General features: G+C 49.7%; 1 protein-coding gene across 3 annotated transcripts in view; it reads left to right on the forward strand.

The window, feature by feature from the left end:
• CELF5 (CUGBP Elav-like family member 5) overlaps window positions 1-23,606 on the forward strand; it is a 78,178-nt gene that overhangs the window by 15,200 nt on the left and 39,372 nt on the right. For 2 of the 3 annotated variants that reach the window (XM_077922065.1, XM_028713747.2), the window contains exons 2-3: window positions 3,028-3,110; window positions 18,804-18,855. In XM_077922065.1, the coding sequence (XP_077778191.1) occupies window positions 3,028-3,110; window positions 18,804-18,855 (135 nt within the window). The remainder of the gene's footprint in view (window positions 1-3,027; window positions 3,111-18,803; window positions 18,856-23,606) is intronic. The other variant, XM_028713748.2, reaches the window with a different exon arrangement.

Below are 23,606 nucleotides of genomic sequence, written 5' to 3' on the forward strand. Positions count from 1 at the left end.
GGGATTCATCCAGCCCAGCCTTTCGCATGATGTATTCTGCATATAAATTAAATAAGCAGGGAGACAAAATACAGCCTTGTCGTACTCCTTTCCCAATTTTGAACCAATCAGTTGTTCCATATCCAGTTCTAACTGTAGCTTCTTGTCCCACAACCCTAGAGACTCCTTATACTGCATTTAAAACCAAAATCGCGTTTGGATAGAAACTGTTTCTCAGGCGGCTAGTCCTAGTCTTTATAACCCTGGACCTTCTTCCAGAAGGCAGAAGCTGAAAGAGATCATTTCCGGGGTGCGCACTGTCCTGCATTTTTCAACTTCAATGGATTTTGTATGGAGACTGATTTGTAAATCCGGGGACTGTCCCCGGGAAACGGGGATGTCTGGGAACCTTAAGCTTGCAGCTCAGAGGAACAAAATAAGGTGTGTTCACCTGGCGATTCCTTTTGCCTGTCTTGGCTCCACTCCACATTCAGGATCTGTCCCTCTCTTCTCCGTCCTTTTCTGTCTCTTGGGGGAAGGAGTGGCTGGATTCAGAAATACATTCTGTAGATTCCTGATCTCCGCACATATTATTTCTCCCTTCCTCTCCGCTGAAGGCTAAAAATAATCACAAGAGCGAGATGATGTGTACGGATTTCGCTCCCCCCCCCCCGCCTGCTCTTCTCCCTGTGTGGTTGCAGATGCAAACTTACGATTAAAAAAGCACACCCGATCAACCAGCTTGTTTGACGCGCCATGGCTCTGGGGCCCTATTAATTAGAATTAAAAATTTAAACCACTGTGCCGTGGGCGTCTCTGTGGTACAAAGGTTAAATGGAGGAGCCGTGCGCAGTGAGTGCCAGCGAGCACAAGGGCTGCTGCTGTTGTTGGAGAGTTCCAGGCCTCCCTCGTGATGTTAGCTGTGGGCAGATAAGCACAGAGCCTCCCGGTGCAGCAGCAGTCTACCCCTGTTTGCCAGTTGGAGGAGGCAAATGGCAAGGAAGGCCTTTCAAAAAGTGCCAGGGGAGACGGAATTCACATTTTACTGCTGCTTTTTCCTGTTCCTTCTGGTTGATGGCCTTGCCTTTTGCAGAAGAGATTGGCATCAATGTTCCAGTGTTATGAGAGAGGAAGAAAACCATTTGTCTGCTTTCTCCATGCCCAGTTCACCTCTTACAGTACTTGCCTTTTCTCTAACTAAGAAGCATAGCTGTCAACTGTCCCTTATTTGGCGGGAAAGTCCCTTATCCCAGTGCTGTGTCCCGCTGCTGTCCCTTATTGATGATGTCCCTTAAATTTCCCGGGTTTCAAAGGAAGCAGCTCCTCTCCCTCCCTCCCTGCCGGCCAGGGAGGAGGGAGGCTCCAACTGTGTTGCTTGGCTGCGTTGCTCACCCAATAAGGAGCCTAAGAACGACTAGGGGGTGGAGCTTGCATGCCTTGTGCCAATCAAATCGGCCGCCTTGCCTGGGGACTCGCCTTTGCTCAGCGCTTCCCAGCGGAGAGGTGACGGTGGTTTTCCTTGCTGCATCCCCTTTGCCGGGTTGCTGCGCTGTGGGAACCACCGCTTGAGGCTTCGTTTGGCTGCTGGCTGGGCTTTCTGCCTTTGGCTCGGAGGGGCTCAGAAGTTGAACATACCTGTGCCCCTTGGGAAATCCCTTATTTTGGCTGCTGGTCCCTTATTTTCAAATCTGTAAGTTGACAGCTGTGCTAAGAAGTCTCAAGCACAGCAACCTTTCTTCACAAGTCAACTGCTCCACCCCCTTCATAATTTTGGTTGTCCATTTCTGACTCCACATTATCCTTTCCGAGCGGAGGCGACCAGAACTGTACACAGCAGTCCAAACAGATCTGTGTGATGATATTGGCAATTTTATTTTAAACCTCTTTCCTTTTTTAAAAAAAAAATTAACTTTACTTGACAGACAGCATTAAATGACACATCATCCCACATCACACCATAATATACTACAGAATACAACAACACACAACTATACACAACTACACACAACAACACACAACTATACACAACTATACAGTATATACATCACCAATCATTACGTTTATCTATTACTACTTTACAGAACAGGGAAAAAAGAAAGAAGAAAAGAAAGAAAATTAACAGAAAATAAAGTTGACTTCCGATTAAACCCATTGTACTATCACTTATATTGATTGTTTTACACACAGCATCATGCTGTTATTTTGTTTTCCTAATTCTCATCCAAATTACATGATTATTTATCACATTCGTCTTACAAGAATCAGTCAAAGGTCTGCCAGGAGATTTTTGTCGTCACAGTAATTTTTCAAGTAATCTTTAAATGTTTCCCATTCTTTATGTACAAACCTGTACTGTACTAAATAGACAAACCTGTACTGTGTGTGTTTGTCAAAGGACGTGATAGCTTTCCCGCTGTGCTAACTCTGCTACGGCGTGACTGGAGCGGCAGAAGGAGCAGAGGTGCTCAGAGGAAGTGTGCCGGACATAAACAGCTAATTGGAGATCGTAAATCAATTAGCGGGGTCACGCAAAATCAATCAACTTTGACACCTTCTGCGTCGGATATCCTCTGATTCTCCCCGTCATCATGGCCAACTGTAAATATTCTATCGTTTGGACCTGCCATTCTTTTATTGTAGGAGTCTTTTCGCTTTTCCAGTTCCTTGCTACCATATTTTAAACCCCTTTCCTAATGATTGCTAGCATGGAACTTGCCTTTTAAAATTTTTTACAGCTGCTGCACACTGGCCTAGCCTTCCCACAGCTCACCTTCTGTTCTTAAACCCCTTAATCGCCCCACTTGATCCTGTACTTCTCCCACAGGAAATGCGACAAGGTGACAGGATTGCTGTGCCTGCTCTTGGTAAAAAATGTGCATGGAATTGGGGGTGTGTGTGTGTATTTGAGTGGGGCAGAGAAGGGAGTGAGAGCCCTTAATGTAACAGCGCATGAAGTACGGTACATTTGGTGCATTCATGCGTATAAGCGTGCATTCTGCTCATACATGTTCACGCGTTTGATACCAGTGCATGCCCTCTCTGTTTCAGGTTGCGCCTTCCTTACGTACTGCGCCCGAGATTCGGCCATCAAAGCTCAGACAGCGCTACATGAACAGAAGACGCTCCCTGGGGTAAGTCTTGGCTGTTTGGAGTCGCTGTGGGTCGGCTCCGGAGGCACCTTAATGGAGGTGTATTTTGCTCAGAGAAGCGCAGTTTCGCACCTTGCCTTGAAGTGAGAAATCAAATGTCAGTCTCTGCCTTCCAATAAGTGTGTGAATGCTTAAAGGGGCCGGGGGGGGGGGGAATGTAGGAGTGGATTTAGGCACTGGGAGAGGATACATTATTCGGTTATCATCCTTCCTTGCACATGTGAGCGAGATCAGCAGAATACCATCCTTTGCAGCTTAAACGTGGAAGCTAAGACAAGGTTAATTTAACCTTCTAGAAGCAATAATCCAGGATTTTCCCTGGTATTTCCCCCCTTCTTCCCATTAAAAAGAACAACCTCTCTCTCTCTCTCTCTCTCACACACACACACACACATACACATGCACTGTTCAGCGAAGAAGTAAAAGTAGTGTTTACTTACATAACCAAGGCCTTGAAGTAGCAGCAGTCCTAGGTGCTAAATCAAGGCAGGTTTATATCTAAGTTAAAAGTAAAGGTAAAGGGACCCTTGACCATTAGGTCCAGTCGTGGCCGACTCTGGGGTTGCGGCGCTCATCTCACTTTACTGGCCGAGGGAGCCGGCGTACAGCTTCTGGGTCATGTGGCCAGCATGACTAAGCCGCTTCTTGCGAACCGGAGCAGCGCACGGAAATGCCGTTTACCTTCCCGCCGGAGTGGTACCTATTTATCTACTTGCACTTTGAGGTGCTTTCGAACTGCTAGGTGGGCAGGAGCAGGGACCGAGCAACGGGAGCTCACCCCGTCACGGGGATTCAAACCGCCGACCTTCTGATCGGCAAGTCCCACAGCACCACCCGCGTTACTAAAGTGCGAAATCGAAGTTCGATATGGTGTCTGAGCTGCAAAGCTCGGACATGCACATGTGTGCTCAGCTTGGAGGCATGATGAAGAAAGAGAGAGATGCCCAAGCTGGAAGGAATTATGGGATGTTATAGCTGCTGGCCAAGGAAGACAAAGGAAGTGACGTCACAGAGTTCTCTGAAGCAAATTTTACAGGAAAGTTCTGTGAGCATCAGCCCCTTCATGTGCCCATCTGGCAAAGCATGAATTGTTGGTTTGACTGCAATAACGTCCCACAGACCTGTGCCCGCACCCCGATGCTGTTGGACTCCAACTAGGAGTCTGCCAGCACTGAGCTGAAATCTCCAGTTTCTTGCTTAATTTCCAACCAGTGACATATTTGTTCGAACACATATGAGGAAGAAAATCCGGTTTAGTTCACATCAGAACAGACACCTTCATAGTTTGCAAACCTATGCAAACCGATATGCTTCCAAATTTACAGTTACAGTGGTGCCTCGGGTTAAGAACTTAATTCGTTCCGGAGGTCCATACTTAACCTGAAACTGTTCTTAACCTGAAGCACCATTTTAGCTAATGGGGCCTCCTGCTGCCACCACGCCGCCGGAGCACGAGTTCTGTTCTCATCCTGAAGCAAAGTTCTTAACCTGAAGCGATATTTCTGGGTTAGCGGAGTCTGTAACCTGAAACGTATGTAACCTGTACAGGTACCACTGTATCTGAATTCTGTGACAAAGCACTCCAAGCGAAATAATTGCATCGGAACTGCTTTAAGGGGGAAAGAGGGTATTTAAAAAATGCATACGTTGTTGAAAATAACCTACAAAAAACACACAGTATTAGAAGAAATTGCGTGCAAAAATATGTGTGCATTAGGAGAAACGCTTGACAAGTTTCCGTGAGGATTTGTTTTTTAAAATGTATAGTCGTACCTTGGATCCCGAATGCCTTGATACTTGGACGTTTTGGCTCCTGAACGCTTCAAACCCGGAAGTGAGTGTTCCGGTTTGCGAACGTTCTTTGGAACCTGAACGTCCTCTGCGGCTTCCGATTGGCTGCAGGAGTTTCCCTTTACCTTTATATTTACAGCACCGCACCTCTTTGCAATTCCAAAAATAGCAAGGGAGCTTTCTCTGCCTCAGAACCTGGAAAACTACCACCGCCAGAAGGCCAGCCTTGGCCGGGTGGGTGAGTGGATGGGAGTACAATTCCCATCAGCTCCCCAGACAGCCTCACCCAATGGTCAGGGAACTCTGCTGTAGGCAACATGGGAGTAAATAGATGCTGCAAAAGTTGGGTGCCCCCCCACCCCTCTCTCTGCTGAGCAGTAGCAAGATTCTAGGCAGAGGGTTCCAGACAGTCGTCTAGGGTCCGTGTTCCTTTGGAGAACTGAAGATGCAATGGAGGTTGTTGTAGCTTTTAGGAGGGAATATAGGGCTTGTTGCCGGAAGAAATATCAACAACCTCAGATATGCAGATGACACAACCTTGATGGCAGAAAGTGAGGAGGAATTAAAGAACCTTTTATTGAGGGTGAAAGAGGAGAGCGCAAAATATGGTCTGAAGCTCAACATCAAAAAAACGAAGATCATGGCCACTGGTCCCATCACCTCCTGGCAAGTAGAAGGGGAAGAAATGGAGGCAGTGAGAGATTTTACTTTCTTGGGCTCCATGATCACTGCAGATGGTGACAGCAGCCACGAACTTAAGAGACGCCTGCTTCTTGGGAGGAAAGCAATGACAAACCTAGACGGCATCTTAAAAAGTAGAGACATCACCTTGCCAACAAAGGTCCGTATAGTAAAAGCTATGGTTTTCCCAGCAGTGATGTATGGAAGTGAGAGCTGGACCATAAAGAAGGCTGATCACCGAAGAATTGATGCTTTTGAATTCTGGTGCTGGAGGAGACTCTTGAGAGTCCCATGGACTGCAAGAAGATCAAACCTATCCATACTGAAGGAAATCAGCCCTGAGTGCTCACTGGAAGGACAGATCCTAAAGCTGAGGCTCCAAGACTTTGGCCACCTCATGAGAAGAGAAGACTCCCTGGAAAAGACCCTGATGTTGGGGAAGATGGAGGGCACAAGGAGAAGGGGACGACAGAGGACAAGATGGTGGGACAGTGTTCTCGAAGCTACCAGCATGAGTTTGACCAAACTGCGGGAGGCAGTGGAAGACAGGAGTGCCTGGCGTGCTCTGGTCCAGGGGGTCACGAAGAGGCGGACACGACTAAGCGACTAAACAACAACAACAATAGGGCTTGTTTCCTGCAGCACTGGAGTCCAAGGCATCTTTCCCAGCCAGACTTCAGCCAGCCTACCCAAAATGGATCCCATTCTTTCTTCTTCCCTTCTTCTTCCCAGCACACCTTTCTAAAGACTCTCTTTTCCTCTGACTTCACACCCAGCTGACCTGTCAACTTTCTGTAAGCCCAGGATCAAGATTTCTCTTAGATGGGCCATCAACACCTTTTGTCATGTTAACACCTGTCTCCCAGGTGAGGGTCTAGCTTCAAAAAGGAAGCTTAGCCTGTATTTCCCCCCCCCCACTGGCCTGCATTCTTCCCTTCAATACTCCAAATAATCTGGATCCTACCATTTATTACTTTCTAGGGTTTAGGGTGGCGCTGTGGGTAAAAGCCTCAGCGCCTAGGGCTTGCCGATCGAAAGGTCGGCGGTTCGAATCCCTGCGGTGGGGTGCGCTCCCGTAGTTCGGTCCCAGCGCCTGCCAACCTAGCAGTTCGAAAGCACTCTTAAGTGCAAGTAGATAAATAGGTACCACTCCAGCGGGAAGGTAAACGGCGTTTCCGTGTGCGGCTCTGGCTCGCCAGATGCAGCTTCGTCACGCTGGCCACGTGACCTGGAAGTGTCTTCGGACAGCGCTGGCTCCCGGCCTCTTGAGTGAGATGGGCGCACATCCCTAGAGCCTGGCAAGACTGGCCCGTACGGGCAGGGGTACCTTTACCTTTTTAGGGTTTAGGGGGAGTACCCCCACCATCTATAACACAGACAATGAATCCAACCTGATAATAAGACAGCTTTCTGGGCCTGCAACAACTTTATGCAATTGAAAATCAGAATGGCTGTTCCTTCAAACAGAAAAGCAAGAGATTTTCTCCAAATGTGGGCCTTTGCCCTGTGTGATAAACAAAATCTACCCTTATTCCCTTATGGGGGACACAAGAGCCCTTATAGAGTCCTTTGTAGGTTCTCCATCAGTAGGACAAAATAACAGAGGCCAAACAGAGAATATTGAGAAGCAAAGCAGCTAGTAAGCCTGATCTTTATTGGACTGTTGCAACAGGGTGTTCCTCTCACACGCAGGAAAGGAGGAGGACCGAGAACAAAGGTGTGTCCGCCCTTATATAGACATTTTAAATTCCCTGTCCTGGAGCTCAAGACCTACCCCAGAAACATCATACATACATCACAGAAGGGGTGTAACCCAAGACCACCCCCCACAAACATCATACCTATATCACAGATGTCTGGGGGGGGGGGGGGGTTCCGAAAGGTGGAGCTTTGTCCTGGATCTTAGGCAAGTCAATCGAAAACTTGCGTTTATTTGGCGTTTTTGTGTCAAAAACAACACCACCTTTTGGGCTGAGCTTTTTTTTGCAAAGAAATTGGACGTTTTTTGAGCTATTTCTGAGGGAAATTGACAAAAACGACACTGCCGCCATGGGCCGCCGCACGTCCAGACATTTCGCCGATTGCAAAATACTGCGCCGATTTTCCGCCCTGACGCTGCTCGCGGCTGCAGTATTCTGGATATGTCTGGAAAATGTATGGCCACCCTAGGTTTCTCTAAACATCAAAGCTCAACTTTCGGGGTGTCCTGGTTTGGACTGTTTGAAATATGGCGACCCTGTCTGCCGAGAGAGAGGAGCTGACGGAGGAGAACCGCACTCTTAATTACAGACAAAGCGGGTCTCCGCTAATTGAATGTTCTTTTGTTGTCCCAAGGAACGGGCGGCTGCTGATTTGCGCTGTAATGAGAGGGCATCTCCGCACCCCGGCTTCACCGGCTCCATGTAGGCCTTAATTAACTCCACGGTTCCCATGGCAACGTCTCCCGATGCTGCTGTATTCCTCTCCAGCCGGAGCTGCTGGAGCATCTATTTCGGAGCGCCACAAACCTGCAGCGTGCTATAGGGCTGGAGGGGCAGGCGGGGAGAAACTCGCTCGACACCTGGGCTTGCAATGGCCTGTTTGGACCACAGAGGACAATTCGATATCCCGTTTGAGCTGCGCTCGGTCCTTGCCTTGCCCAAAGTCAGCACCGCGGGGCAGGGCGCTGGATTGTTTTCCTCTGTCATAGCGCTGCCATCTTCACTAAGGCAGTGTTGGGGGGCGGGCTGCATTCTGTAGTTGTGGGGCACACACTCGTTGTGGTTCTGCACATCCAGCCCAAACACAGGGAAGGCTGCATTTTGCGTTGTAGCTGCCACGCTGCCATAGGGTCGGCGTTGTGCGCTAAGCTGGAACGCCGGGCAACGGCTGTGTTTTGCAGTTGTGGCCCACATGTATTTCCCATCCTAGAGCGTTTGTGTAGAAAGACAGAGGCCCGAGCTTTGTATGTGCGACGCACATGCTGTTGCCGCCACAGTGCTGTCTTGTGGGAGGTTGGCAGCATTCGCCGTATTTTTCGCTCTATAAGACGCACCAGACCACAAGACGCACCTAGTTTTTGGAGGAGGAAAACAAGAAAAAAAATATTCTGAATCTCAGAAGCCAGAACAGCAAGAGGGATCACTGCGCAGCGAAAGCAGCAATCCCTCTTGCTGTTCTGGCTTCTGGGATAGCTGCACAGCCTGCATTCGCTCCATAAGACGCACACACATTTCCCCTTGCTTTTTAGGAGGGAAAAAGTGAGTCTTCTAGAGCAAAAAATACGGTAGTTCTCGCTGAGTGTGTGTTTGAGTTCATGTGCTGCCGTAGTGCCGGTTTGTGCTGTAACGCTGCACACCAGCGGTGGTTGCGTTTCATAACGTAGCGCATGTCTCGTCATAGCACATGGGTCGGTGACTGCGTTTTGTTGTTGCAGAACGTGTGTGTGTGTGTCTGCGTGCACGCTGTCCTAGTGCTGGCTTTCATAAGAAGGCAGTGTGTGGGCTGATGGCTGCCTTTTGAAGTGTAGCATTCATGTGCATGCTGTTGCAGCTGAGTGCGCACTTGCCGCCCTAGTGCTGGCGGTGCATGAAGGCAGACCAAAGGTGGTGGCTGTGATGCGGCGGCATGTTCACGCATGCGCCGTCATAGCACTGGTTTGATCACGGTGGCAGAAGGTGGCTTGTAGAGCACATTGTTGTGCGCGCCGAAAATGTGGGACTCTCTTCCCTCTCTTATGTGCCTTTTCACCATCCTACCCCCGTCCCCCAAACCATCTCTTGGATAAAACAGCATTTGAGGGGGCATTAGGAAAGAAGGTTTAAGGGTGAGGCAGAGCACGTCAGATTCATAGAGTCATAGAATTGTGGAGTTGGAAGTGTTGTAAACAAAATCTGCCCCTTTTCCCTTATGGGGTACCCAAGAGCCCATATAGAGTCCTTACATGGGTTCTCCATTGGTAGGAGAAAATAACAGAGGCCAACCAGAGAATACTGAGAAGCAAAGCAGCTAGTAAGCCTGATCTTTATTGATCTGTTGCAATAGGGTGCTCCCCTCACCCGAAGGAGGAGAAGGACCCAGAACAAAGGTGTGCTTGCCCTTATATAGACATTTTAAATTCCTATTTAAATTTAGGAGTCAAAAAAGGGTTTCAGGATGGTTTTCCTGTGCTGATCTATGTACGTGCTTGGTTGGTACATTTATGAACATTTATTATATATAAAAAAGGTAAAGGGACCCCTGACCATTAGGTCCAGTCGTGGCCGACTCTGGGGTTGTGGCACCCATCTCGCTTTACTGGCCGAGGGAGCCGGCGTAGAGCTTCCGGGTCATGTGGCCAGCCAGGACTAAGCCGCTTCTGGAAAACCAGAGCAGCGCACGGAAACGCCGTTTACCTTCCCGCTGGAGCGGTACCTATTTATCTACTTGCACTTTGACATGCTTTTGAACTGCTAGGTTGGCAGGAGCAGGAACCGAGCAACGGGAGCTCACCCCGTCATCGCGGGGATTTGAACCGCTGACCTTCTGATCGGCATGTCCTAGGCTCTGTGGTTTAACCCACAGCGCCACCCGCGTCCCTTTTATTATATATATAAGACCTTAAATTTTATTTTTACAGAAGGGACCCCATGGGTCATCTAGTCCAACCCCCTGTAGCAAGATAGGTGACACAAAGGATCCCTTCACAACAAGAAAGCTATTCTGCATATGTCCAGGGGCAACTTTGCCCTAAGATCCTTTTTCTATGGATATGGGGGGGGGGAGAGACTGATTTGTGGCAAAAGACTCTGCACATGCTCAGAGGAAGCCCACAATGCCAAGGATATTTTTATAAATAAAAACATGGCAATGTGCTGACACCTCCTCTCACGAGCTGAGAGTGGCGCCCCTGACAAAGCAATGGGGAATATTGCAATGGCAGCCGGCCTTGAAGATAAACAGGGGCTGTCACTTTGTCCCTGGACCAGACGACAGGCCGGCTGATAAGCTCCCTCGGCACCCAGCTCCATTGGCTCAACCTTTGAATACCTCATTTAGTTATTTATTTAGAGCATGATTTAGAGCATGCCTGATTCTCCTCTCCCCCATGCTTTTTAATATCTATATGAAGCCGCTGGGAGAGAGCATCAGGGCGTTTGGGCTGGGTGTCCATCAATATGCGGATGACACCCAGCTCTACCTCTCTTTTAAATCAGAACCAGTGAAGGCGGTGAAGGTCCTGTGCGAGTGTCTGGAGGTGGTTGGAGGATGGATGGCAGCTAACGGTTTGAGGTTGAATCCTGACAAGACAGAAGTACTGTTTTTGGATGACCAGGGGGCGGGCGGGTGTGGGGGACTCCCTGGTCCTGAATGGGGTAACTGTGCCCCTGAAGGACCAGGTGTGCAGCCTGGGAGTCATTTTGGACTCACAGCTGCCCATGGAGGTGCAGGTTACTTCTGTATCCAGGGCAGCTGTCTACCAGCTCCATCTGGTACGCAGGCTGAGACCCTACCTGCCCGCAGACTGTCTCGCCAGAGTGGTGCATGCTCTAGTTATCTCCCACTTGGACTACTGCAGTGGGCTCTACGTGGGGCTACCTTTGAAGGTGACCTGGAAACTGCAATTAATCCAGAATGCGGCAGCTAGACTGGTGACTGGGAGTGGCCACCGGGACCACATAACACCGGTTTTGAGAGATCTGCATTGGCTCCCAGTACGTTTCCGAGCACAATTCAAAGTGTTGGTGCTGACCTTTAAAGCCCTAAACGGCCTCGGTCCTGCCTCATCAGTGGACCGGTCCTGGGCGACCAAGATGATGGAGGGTCAAGCAGTGTTTTTTTTTCTGGGGGTACACAGGGGTACGCATACCCCTAAACATTTTGTGAATCTTTGTACTTTTGTCCATTTACTGTATTTATTTTTCCCGATTGGAACTACAAAATGGTGGTTTTCTTGAGTCAAAATGAGAGTACAGTCAAACCTCGGGTTACAGACGCTTCAGTTTGCGTTTTTTCGGGTTACAGATGCGCCGAAACCCAGAAGTACCGGAACATGTTACTTCCAGGTTTCGGCGGTCGCGCATGCGCAGAAGCGCCAAATCGCAACCTGCACGTGCACAGACGTGGCGCTGCGGGTTGCGAACGTTGCAGGTTGTGAACTTGCACCCCGCACAGATCACGTTCTCAACCTGGGCGTCCACTATACCCCTATACATTATTAATTTTTAGGAAAAAAGCACTGGGGTCAGGAAACCAAGCCTGATGAGGAACGGTTGAAGGAGTTGGGTTTGTTTAGCCTGGAGAAGAGGAGATATGAGAGCCATCTTCAAATGTCTCAAGGGCTGTCCCATGGGAGAGGGAGCAAGCTTGTTTTTGGCTGCTCTGAAGGGTAGGTGTGCTGGTCCCGGGGGGAGGTTACCGTGGGGCGAGGTCCAGGACCTGAGTCGAGGGTCGGCAGACAGTCCTCCATGGGCGAAGCGGGGTCCACAGCGAGGAGCCGGGCAAGGACAGGAACACTGGAGGAACAGGACTGGATGCTGGCCGAAACAGCTCTACAATGACGACGTTGCTCCCGCAACCTGGGACCGGACTGACTGGCCTTTATCTTCTCTAAGGCCAGGGGCGGTCCCGGCCCCCAGGAGACCCGCCTCTCCTGGCCTTAAGGCGAGCACTCCTCCTGGGAGAAACCAGTTCCCTTCGCCTCTCTGCCCTGAGCCTCTGCAGTTCAGGAGAGGCTGAAGGGTTACTGGGCCCAGGGGGAGACTCACCTGTAGGCACTGAGTCCTCAACCACCTCTGGAGCCAGAATGGATTCACCTGGTGCCTGCTCCTGAGGATCCGGCACAGGTGCAGGCGCCTCAGAATCAAGGCCCTGCCCCAGTTCAGTCAGCCCTGGAGGCGGGGACTCCTGTGCAGGCTGGGATTCCTCCGGTTCATCCTCTGAATCGGATTCCCAGGCCATCACAGTAGGGCTTGAACCAATGGATTCAAACGACAAAGAAGGAGATTCTGACTAAACATTAGGAAGAACTTTCTGACAGTAAGAGCTGTTCAACAGCGGAACGGACTCCCTTGGAAAGTGGTGGGCTCTCCTTCCTTAAGCAGAGCTTTGATGGCCCTCTGCCCGGGATTCTTTGACTGCAATTCTTGCCTCGCACACCTTCCAGCTTGACAAAAACCCTTCTTGAACTGTGGTGCCCAGAACTGGACATAGAAGACAGTGGTGGCGTCCGTCTCAAGCAGCCCCTGCAGGTGGAAATCAAATCGTAAATAAAGACGAGGAGGAAGGATATCTCTTAAGCAGGGAGAGGCCACAGCACACCCACCCTGAGGAGCTTCCTCTGCATCTCATGTGTCCATCAAAGCTTCGTCGTTGCACAGAGAACCCGTAATTGCTGTGATGGGCTGAGCCTCCCTGCTGCCTTCTTCTTCTCACTTCCTGCGGCTTGGTGATGCTAATGTGGCGTAATGGCCCTTGTCATCAGTTCAGAGCTCCACTGCAGAGAGATGAGCTCTGGCAGCGATGGCACGGCCGCTCGGTGGTGCCACGGCATCCGATGGGCGGAGGAGACCCTTCTGGCCCGCTAGTCAGCGGCGAAGTGAAGTGCCGTGGTGTACCAAGGGCCAGTGATGAGGCCGAAGCTGGCGACTGTCACCATCTCTCTCTGTGACTCCGGCGACGATGACTCCCTTCGGGGAGCACGGCCGTTGCTTGGCGTTGATCTGCCGATAGGAGGACACACGTGAGAACGTAAGAAATGGAAGCAAGAAGAAATTCCGACGGAAGAAGAATGGCAGATAAAATGAATGGACTGTGCAGAATTGGACAAAATGACAGGAAGGATTCGAAACCTGCGGGAACAGAAGATTGGAACTATCTGAAGAGCAATTGTCATCAACAAATTACGCTAGTAGGGCTACAAGACGTTTTGTAAGGAGAAATATATGAAACGTTACAAAGTAGATAAAGAACAGAGATATTAGTTATGAGATTCAAATGCAAAAGGGAAAGTAAGAAATGTATACTAAGAGATTAGACTGGAAATTTTTCAGATGAGATTGATGGAAGTCAAAAAAAAATTGTATAAGATGTAAAAGTATGTTTTATTACTGTTGAAAATGATATGTTAAAAAAATAATAAAATTAGAGAGAGAGAGAGAACATAAGGAGAGCTTGGCTGCTGGATCCGACCAAAGCGGGGCCCATCTAATCCAGTATCCTGTTTTCACAGTGGCCAGGCAGGTGCACCAATTGGAAATCGGTAAACAGTGGTGCAAACAGTGGAAACTCCACCAGCCTTGTTCGGTATGCAAAGTGGATTGCCCCGTCTTTCCAAGACTGTCATTGCCCCATAAGGGGGCATATGGCTGAGCCCTCCCTTTCACAGCCGGACGCTCCCTTACTGTCACTATCTGCCTTCTCTGAAGCATCTCTCTGCCTTGTCTTCTCCCTCTAGCCGAGGTTAAGGATTGGAGCTAGGGCCTCTGAACTTTATGCTGATCTTAGTAGAAACTGCTCTCTGCCGCTCTTTTGAGCTAAATGCGTGTTCGTTTTAAAAATGCCAGTTTTAAGTTTTGCTATATCTTCCTATAAAGGGACGTGGGTGGCGCTGTGGGTTAAACCACAGAGCCTAGGACTTGCCGATCAGAAGGTCGGTGGTTCGAATCCCCGCGATGGGGTGAGCTCCCATTGCTCGGTCCCTGCTCCTGCCAACCTAGCAGTTCAAAAGCATGTCAAAGTACAAGTAGATAAATAGGTACCACTCCGGCGGGAAGGTAAACGATGTTTTCGTGCGCTGCTCTGGTTCGCCAGAAGCGGCTTAGTCATGCTGGCCACATGACCCAGAAGCTGTACGCCGGCTCCCTTGACCAGTAAAGCGAGATGAGCGCCGCAACCCCAGAGTCGGCCATGACTGGACCTAATGGTCAGGGGTCCCTTTAGCTTTACTTTTAACCTGCTCCCTGTAACCGGCTTCAGTTGGCAGTCTGTCCGCAGCATTCTGGACCAGGTGAAACAGCGTTTTCCAAAGGCAGAGCCATGTAGATCGCACCATGGTTGTCCTGCCTTGAATAGCAACTGCCGTTTCTTGTTGAGGTGTTCCTTTCCTGGAGGGAGTGGTGGGTGGACAGGGGTCTGCTAGCAGCTACCGTTTCTTTGGCCGGCGAATGGAGGGGCTGGTTGGGTCCCACCCTGGTGCAATGTTCTTCCTGAGACTCAAGGAGTTCCACCTAGCCAAACGCAAAAGTCCCATGCAAAAAGCCACGTTGGGGCAGGCTGCAATTGCGTGTTTGCAGGATCGTGTCCTGCCATGGCCTCCCAACAGTGAACGGAGCAGTGAATCTTTCATGCTCATTTAAATCATTTATGGCTTAGTCTGCATATATCACGAGCGCTGCATAAATCATGGTGGGGAAGGGGCGAGGGTTGCTGGGTTAGGGGGCGCACGAGGGCGTGACGCTATGCGGAAGATGCATTCATGTGCTTCCTCCCCTGGCTTTGGCCAACTTTGTCTCAACTTACGTGAACTCGATGGTCTGGTTGCCCCCGCTGTTCCAAAGTGGAAGGAGATCCCCAATGGGATCACTTGGGCCACATCTGCACCATACATTGACAGCGCATGGCTTCCCCCAAAAGGATTCTGGGACCTGCATAGGAATCAGAGAATCATAGAGTTAGAATAAAATAATTAAAATGGTTTGTTGAATATTTACAGAAAAATTGTAAACAGATACAGTGATACCTCGGGTTAAGTACTTACGGTAATTCGTTCTGGAGGTCCGTTCTTAACCTGAAACTGTTCTTAACCTGAAGCACCACTATAGCTAATGGGGCCTCCCGCTGCTGCCGTGCCACTGGAGCACAATTTCTGTTCTCATCCTGAAGCAAAGTTCTTAACCCGAGGTACTATTTCTGGGTTAGCGGAGTGTGTAACTTGAAGAGTATGTAACCCAAGGTACCACTGTAAAAACATTGGCAGGATTATTGTGACAACCTGCAGTTTTATAAGAGTGTAGATTCAAAGTAGATGAATAAAAGTGAATTTGGATATGCAGAAGATATGAAAAATAAATTTAAGGAACCGCAGAAAGAGGGGGAAGGAAGTCAAGTTTTGAAATGTTAACATGGTTGTAAAATTAGTGAAATGTATAAATCTGTAGGGACGCGGGTGGCACTGTGGGTAAAACCTCAGTGCCTAGGACTTGCCGATCGTATGGTCAGCGGTTTGAATCCCCGTGGCGGGGTGAGCTCCCGACTTTCGGTCCCAGCTCCTGCCCACCTAGCAGTTCGAAAGCACCCCTAAGTGCAAGTAGATAAATAGGTACCACTTTATAGTGGGAAGGTAAACGGCGTTTCCGTGTGCTGCGCTGGTGCTGGCTCACCAGAGCAGCTTCGTCACGCTGGCCACGTGACCTGGAAGTGTCTCCGGACAGCGCTGGCTCCCGGCCTCTTAAGTGAGATGGGCGCACAACCCTAGAGTCGGACACGACTGGCCCGTACAGGCAGGGGTACTTTTACCTTTTTATAAATCTGAAAAGCATAAATAATAATAATTTTTAAAAAGAACATATAGGAAGCCCTGCCGGGTCAGGGCAATGGCCCACCCATTCCAGAATCCTGTTCTCACAGTGGCCAGATGCCGAGTGCGAAAGCCCTCTCCTTTTCTCCTTTGGAACTCCCTGCTTATTGATATAGGAAGTTGCCTTTCCAGTTCCGTTCCAAAGTCCTGTTAAAAGCTCTTTTGTTTCGGCAAGCCTGCCTGCACCACGTCGTATTATCTTGCCTACTTGTCCATAGCCGATTTTGATAAATATTTGACATGGTTTGCATGCAAGCCTCTTAAAGGTAAAGGTACCCCTGCCCGTACGGGCCAGTCTTGCCAGACTCTAGGGTTGTGCGCTCATCTCACTCTATAGGCCGGGAGCCAGCGCTGTCCGGAGACACTTCCGGGTCACGTGGCCAGCGTGACAAGCTGCATCTGGCGAGCCAGCGCAGCACACAGAACGCCATTTACCTTCCCGCTGGTAAGCAGTCCCTATTTATCTACTTGCACCCGAAGGTGCTTTCGAACTGGTAGGTTGGCAGGCGCTGGGACCGAACGACGGGAGCGCACCCCGCCACGGGGATTCGAACCGCCGACCATGCGTTCGGCAAGTCCTAGGCGCTGAGGTTTTACCCACAGTGCCACCCGCGTCCCCTGCAAGCCTCTTAGAGAAACACTATTCTCATTTTTTGATCTAGTGCTCTATGCATCTCGTTCAGTAAACGCTGCTCCTTCCCCGCTGCCCAAACATTTCAGCTGCAAGCCCTTAGGAAGAACTGTGGCTCAGTATTTCAGAACCTGCACAGAGCGTATTTTTTTTGGGGGGGGGGAGGCAGGACCAGGGCGTGGCCTGTCAATCATGTGACATGTCCAGGGTGGAGCAAAGATTAAGGCCTTCCAGATGTTGCTGAATTAAAGCTCCTGGCGCGCTGGGATGCTGGAGCGCAGAAACATCTGGAGGGCCAGCGGTACCCCACCCCTAAAGAAAAATTCCAAAGCACGGTGATGTCTTTTCGCTTTCTCGTGATCTCCCTGGAAGCAAAATGCTTAAACGGCCCGGGTTGATTCCCCTCCCTTCCCCTCCCCACCCGCTTTTCTGACTGGTTCTCCGTTCTCCCTTTCCATCCCCTCAGCACCACACGTAGGCAAATCTTAAATAGCTGCTCGCACACACACACACACAAGCTAAATTCCCACTGCTGTCTCCAAAATAGAGGGAAGGCAGCGCCCCCCCCAACCCCGAGAAGAGCCTGTTGCTACGGCAACCACAAATGTCAGGTTCCATGTGGCGCACGGTCGTTGCCATGGCAATGAACATTCTTTTTTCTTCTTCCTTAAAATAATAATAATAATAAAAATAAAAATCCAAGCAGAGTCACAGGGCTACCGAGCTGGAGAGGGCGGGGTTGGGGGGACAGACGGACACCAGTGTTTGTGGAGATGGGCTTGGTCTGGTCCAGGATGGAGGAGGCACTGAGGGGCAGCAGAAAGGCCTTGCAGTGCCAAAAACAATTGTTTTGCTTTCTGGGGGGGTGCCAGAGATGTCCTCCCTGAAACGAGGTGCTTACGCAACCCATCCAAATTCCCAAGTCCGGCCTTTGGTCCCAATGGAATTCCAGTCCTTGGAAGTGGGTGGCGGGGGAAAGCGGATTAAATTTTGACCCAGGCGTGCGCACGCATGCACGGCGAACCAAGGCCCCCGGTGCGCAGCTTCCTGTCCTGCCCTTCGTGCTGGCCTGCAGGGTTAGTTATCCCGCCGTAACTGCCACCAGATGCGATGTGGGAATAAACAGCTGCAAAGTGGTGTGGTTTTGCTTCGGAGCAAGGCGCACAAATGCGAGGTCCTGGGGCTCTCGGCAGCTACGAGTCATGGAGGCTATGCTCTGTCTCTGCAGTCCGATGCAGCGATGCTTCTGAATACCAGGGAATTGCAGGAGGCAAGAGTGGCTCTTGTGCACTGGTCCTGCTTGGGGACGCGGGTGGCACTGTGGGTTAAACCACAGAGCCTAGGACTTGCCGATCAGAAGGTCGGCGGTTCGAATCCCCGCGACGGGGTGAGCTCCCGTTGCTCGGTCCCTGCTCCTGCCCACCTAGCAGTTCCAAAGCACGTCAAAGTTCAAGTAGATAAATAGGTACCACTCCGGCGGGAAGGTAAACGCCATTTACGTGCACTCTGGTTTCCGTCATGGTGTCCCGTTGCATCAGAAGCACTTTAGTCCTGCTGGCCACATGACCCGGAAAGCTGTCTGCAGACGAATGCCGGCTCCCTTGGCCTGAAAGCGAGATGAGCGCCACAACCCCATAGTCGCCTTGGACTGGACTTAACCATCCAGGGGTCCTTTACCTTTACCTTTTTGTCGTTCAAGTAACATCTGGAGGGCCAAAGGTTCCCCTGAAGGTGTAGCTGGCTCAGGACCTCCATGGGAGCATTCTACGCTGCAACCATTTGGCCAGCCATAGGCAAACTCAGCCCTCCAGATGTTTTGGGACTACAACTCCCATCATCCCTAGCTAACAGGACCAGTGGTCAGGGATTGTGGGAGTTGTAGTCCCAAAACATCTGGTGGGCCGAGTTTGCCTATGCCTGGATTTGGCTGTATTTATGTTCTTGTTGCTATCACTCTCTTACCCCCTCCCTTCGTAGCACAACAGAGTGCTCAGAGTTTGGCTTTGCTAACATTTGGCAACTCTCTCTCTCTCTCCAGATGGCGCGGCCAATCCAGGTAAAGCCGGCGGACAGCGAGAGCCGTGGAGGTAGTTGTCATCTCTCCTTGTTTGTTTTTGTCCCCCCCCCCAACCCCTTGTCCTACCACCCTACTCAGGGAGGCCTTGTACATATCTCAGTTGCTGTGCATAAAATCAAATATTAGCTTCTGGTTCCTACAGTGTTGTCCTCCCCTTAAAATCTCAAAAGCCACCCACCTCTGTAATCAGGAATGTTGGGGGGGGGGGAGACGTATTAGGAAAACATATAAATGCAAGGGTGTTGTTTTTTGCAATATGAAGGCGTATCAATAGATAGAATCACAGCATCACGGAATTGTAAAGTTGCAAAGGAACCTTGCATCTGGCCCCCATAACTCTTACCCAGGCCACAGCCCTCACGAGCCTTGGTTTTGCCTAATTGGAAAGTGGCCTTGAACTCTGAATCCTGCCTCTTGCTCGTCTGTGTGGAGGCTGGAGATCAGTGCGTGTCTGTCTGTGTGTAGAAGCTAGCCTACTATAGAAGGGCGAGATATGCTTTTGGAAGGCTGTCCAGAAACCTTTTGCTTTCTGATATCACCGTTCCCTCTTTCTCTACCTGCTGCTTGTAATCTTATAAAACCTCCCAGCACGTTCTGCTTTGCACCAACCGTATTTTTCGCTCTATAAGACGCACCAAACCACAAGACGCACCTAGTTTTTGGAGGAGGAAAACAAAACAACAACAAAAATTCTGAATCTCAGAAGCCAGAACAGCAAGAGGGATCGCTGTGCAGTGAAAGCAGCAATCCCTCTTGCTGTTCTGGCTTCTGGGATAGCTGTGCAGCCTGCATTCGCTCCATAAGACGCACACACATTTCCCCTTACTTTTTAGAAGGGAAAAAGTGAGTCTTATAGAGCAAAAAATACGATAATCTGCACAGATTCTTCATTCAACGCACTTTTTTTTTCAGAAGGGGGAGGGAGAAAAAGAACAATGGTTTACTTTATTGTTGTTACGTCAAGGTTAGCAATGTAAAATCTCTTACCCCGATGGTGCAAAATGCTGGGTCTGTTGCAATGCATTTACTCACATAGGTTTTGTTTTGGTTTTTTGGTTAGGGGTCTTTGCTAATAAAATAAATGTATTTCTTCATCGCACAAACTTCAGCACAATCCTGTGATATGCATACCGCCTGGGATGATCATGACTATATGTCTGATCTATATGCAAAACGGGACACGGGTGGCGCTGTGGGTTAAACCACAGAGCCTAGGACTTGCCGATCAGAAGGTCGCAGTTCGAATCCCCGCGATGGAGTGAGCTCCCGTTGTTCGGTCCCTGCTCCTGCCAACCTAGCAGTTCGAAAGCACCTCAAAGTGAAAGTAGATAAATAGGTACCGCTCCAGCGGGAAGGGAAACGGTGTTTCCGTGCACTGCTCTGGTTCGCCAGAAGCGGCTTAGTCATGCTGGCCACATGACCCGGAAGCTGTACGCCGGCTCCCTCGGCCAATAAAGTGAGATGAGCACCGCAACCCCAGAGTCGGCCACGACTGGACCTAATGGTCAGGGGTCCCTTTACCTTTATGCAAAACAAAAAAAACCCTTGCATGTAGAAGGTTAGCATGTCATGGCCCAGAGTCCTAGCTTAGCCCTTCCCCTGAAGAGCTAGTTGTCTAAGTGTAGGGCAGTGCCTGATTTGCATTTTTTTTTTTAAAGAGAGAGGGAGTGGGACCATTTAAATCTCTGATCCTTGACTTCATTCTGAATGCCTCCCTTAAATCAGAGCCCCACCCGAGCTCCAAGGGTGGAGAGTTACAGAATTTCAGTAGATAATAAGATTTTGTCCCACTCTCCCAGCCGAAGAGCACCCTCCAGTTTTGTTTCCCATAGGTTCTGACCACCCCCCGCTACAGTTACGGGGGGGGGGGGTGAGGGCGGAGAAAGTGAACTCTCTCCTCTTTCTCGCTCTCTCATTGTTGGAGTAGCGTTTCTATGGAAACCCACCATTTCCCAGAGGCTGCTATAACTCAGGGCCAGATGGGCTTTTCCGATGTAAGAGGAAGGGGGCGGGGGAGGGAGATGTGTGGAGTAACTCAGGATAAGACGATAAAGAGCAGGGAGAAATGGCTGTGTTTGTTGTTAAATAAATGAGGTCACACAGATAACCGGCCGCAAAACGCACCTTGGCTTATCTTCTTATCCTCGTAGCTGCAAGTTGTAGCCAAGCTCAAGTTTGGAGCGGTGTGTCTGCTCACATCTGATCAGAGCTACTCGTTTGACTCTCCTCCCCTACGTAAGAACATCCCTGCTTCTGGATCAGGCCCAACGGGGGCCCATCTAGTTCTGCACCCTTCTCTCACAGTGGCCAACCAGGTGGCTGGCATCCGTCTGTCTCGAGAGACAATGGAGTGTGCTTCCAGGGGTCAAACCGCTGCATTTGCAGCAGCAAAATGACCTCTGCTTCAGATTCCCTGGTCCTGAATGGGGCAACTGTGCCCCTGAAGGACCAGATGCGCAGCCTGGGAGTCATTTTGGACTCACAGGTGTCCATGGAGGTGCAGGTCAGTTCTGTGTCCAGGGCGGCTGTCTACCAGCTCCATCTGGTACGCAGGCTGAGACCCTACCTGCCCGCGGACTGTCTCGCCAGAGTGGTGCATGCTCTGGTTATCTCCCGCTTGGACTACTGCAACGCGCTCTACGTGGGGCTACCTTTGAAGGTGACCCGGAAACTACAACTAATCCAGAATGCGGCAGCTAGACTGGTGACTAGGAGTGGCCGCTGGGACCACATAACACCGGTCCTGAGAGATCTGCATTGGCTCCCAGTACGTTTCCGAGCACAATTCAAAGTGTTGGTGCTGACCTTGAAAGCCCTAAATGGCCTTGGCCCAGTATACCTGAAGGAGCGTCTCCACCCCCATCATTCTGCCCGGACGCATAAGAGGATCCTGCTATTATGGGATGGGCACCATGAAAAAGCCCTCACACGGAGCATTCCCTTCCCAGTCTTAAATTCAGTTCTCCACATTGCTGCAACAATTTGCAATTGTGTGTGTGTGTTTGTGTGTGTGTAAAAAATCATCAGCATTTTAGAGCATATTTCTCCACCCAGAAGTTGAGCAAGCAGTTTCCCTGAACACAATGCCGTGTCTTGCATGTTATCTTCAGTAATATATTCATTCTTATGCACCTCGATAAAATGCTTTTTGGTAAACATTGCTTGGCTGGGGGAAACTGCGTCGCAAAAATTCAGATAAGCGTGAATTTTGAAGGATCGTAGAACCACAGAATTGTAGAGCGGGAAAGGTGTCCAGTTGCTATCTAGTCCAACCCCTCCCAGTGCGGGAACCACAGCTAAATAATCCCTGGCTGATGCCCACCCAACCTCTGTTGAAAAACTTCCAGTGAAGGAGAGTTCAAGGGAGCTCTTACTATCAATCGACAATGGGGTGTTAAAAAGGGATAGAACTTTCTTTATGTACCATAGGCGCCGACTCCATGGGGCCTGAGGGGGCTCGAGCCCCCTCAAAAAAAATTTTGGGGGGGCTCAGCCCCCCCAATAATCTCGGGCGCCCTTCCAGCAGAGCGCCGCCGCCGTCCCCCGCCTCCTCCCCACCTGCTCCCTCGCCAGCCAGCCAGCCAGCCGCGCGCCCTAGTCGGAGAGCCCCGGCCGTCCCCTGCGAGATTAGGGAATCCCCGGGGGCGGGGGCTCCTGCCTCGCTGCTTCGCAGCACCACCGCCACTGCCAAGGCACTGCCGGGGGGAATTTCCTTCCTCCTGGCCCCCGCGAGAACAGGGGAATCCCGACTGGCCACACCTCCCAGCCAGCCGATTGGCTGGCTGGGGGGCGTGGCTTGCCCTATTTAGGGCCGGAGCCACTTTATTTGCATATTCATGAGCTTATTTATTATTCATGAGCTTTCCCGTGCCCCCCCAATATTTTTTATAAGTCCGCGTCCCTGTTATGTACGCAACAACAGCAGCAAGAATACTCATCGCAAAGCATTGGAAGACACAGGATTTGCCCACCTTGGAAGAATGGCAGACGCAACTGATAGACTACATGGAACTGGCTGAAATGACTGGCAGAATTCGAGACCTGGGAGAAGAGACGATGGAAGAGGACTGGAAAAGATTTAAGGACTATTTACAAAAACACTACAAATTGTATGAATGTTAGGAGAATGCACGAACGAAAGAAACATGGCAGCAGTAAAATTACTGTAAGACGTATGAGTATAAGCGACGTCGAGGGTAACGTTGAAATTGGAAGTAATATTATGTTCAATATAAGCAGTTTAATTTAAGACCAATATATTTTAAAGCTGAATTTGAATATTTGAGACTTATAAAATAAGAAATGGAAGTAAGGTAACAAATTGCTGCATATAACTATTTGGTTGGGAACGCAGGGAAGGGTGATGTGAGGAAGTTCAAAGTTTATGGAAATATGATTTATGAATATTTTTACTCTATCTGTATTTTCTTTCTATATTTTTACTTCTTTTTATAATCTTATTCTGATTTTCTTTTCTGTTTCTTATGTGTTACTTTGCTGTTTAAAAATTTTCAATAAATATTAAAAAAAACAAAAACAAGGGAGCTCTTACTATCAGAAGGTTCTCACTCACAATGGCATCTCCTCTGTTTTCATTTCTGCTGCATTTCAATCTGGATATTCTTGCGGAAAGTGCAAATTTGATAGTTCTGTTTCTGAATTGCATTTCTCATTGTTGTAAACAAAATCTGCCCTTCTTCCCTTATGGGGTACCCAAGAGTCCATATAGAGTCCTTATGTGGGTTCCCTATTGGTAGGAGAAAA

Source organism: Podarcis muralis, chromosome 18 (assembly GCF_964188315.1).
Source record: "Podarcis muralis chromosome 18, rPodMur119.hap1.1, whole genome shotgun sequence".
Classification (NCBI taxonomy): Eukaryota; Metazoa; Chordata; class Lepidosauria; order Squamata; family Lacertidae; genus Podarcis; species Podarcis muralis.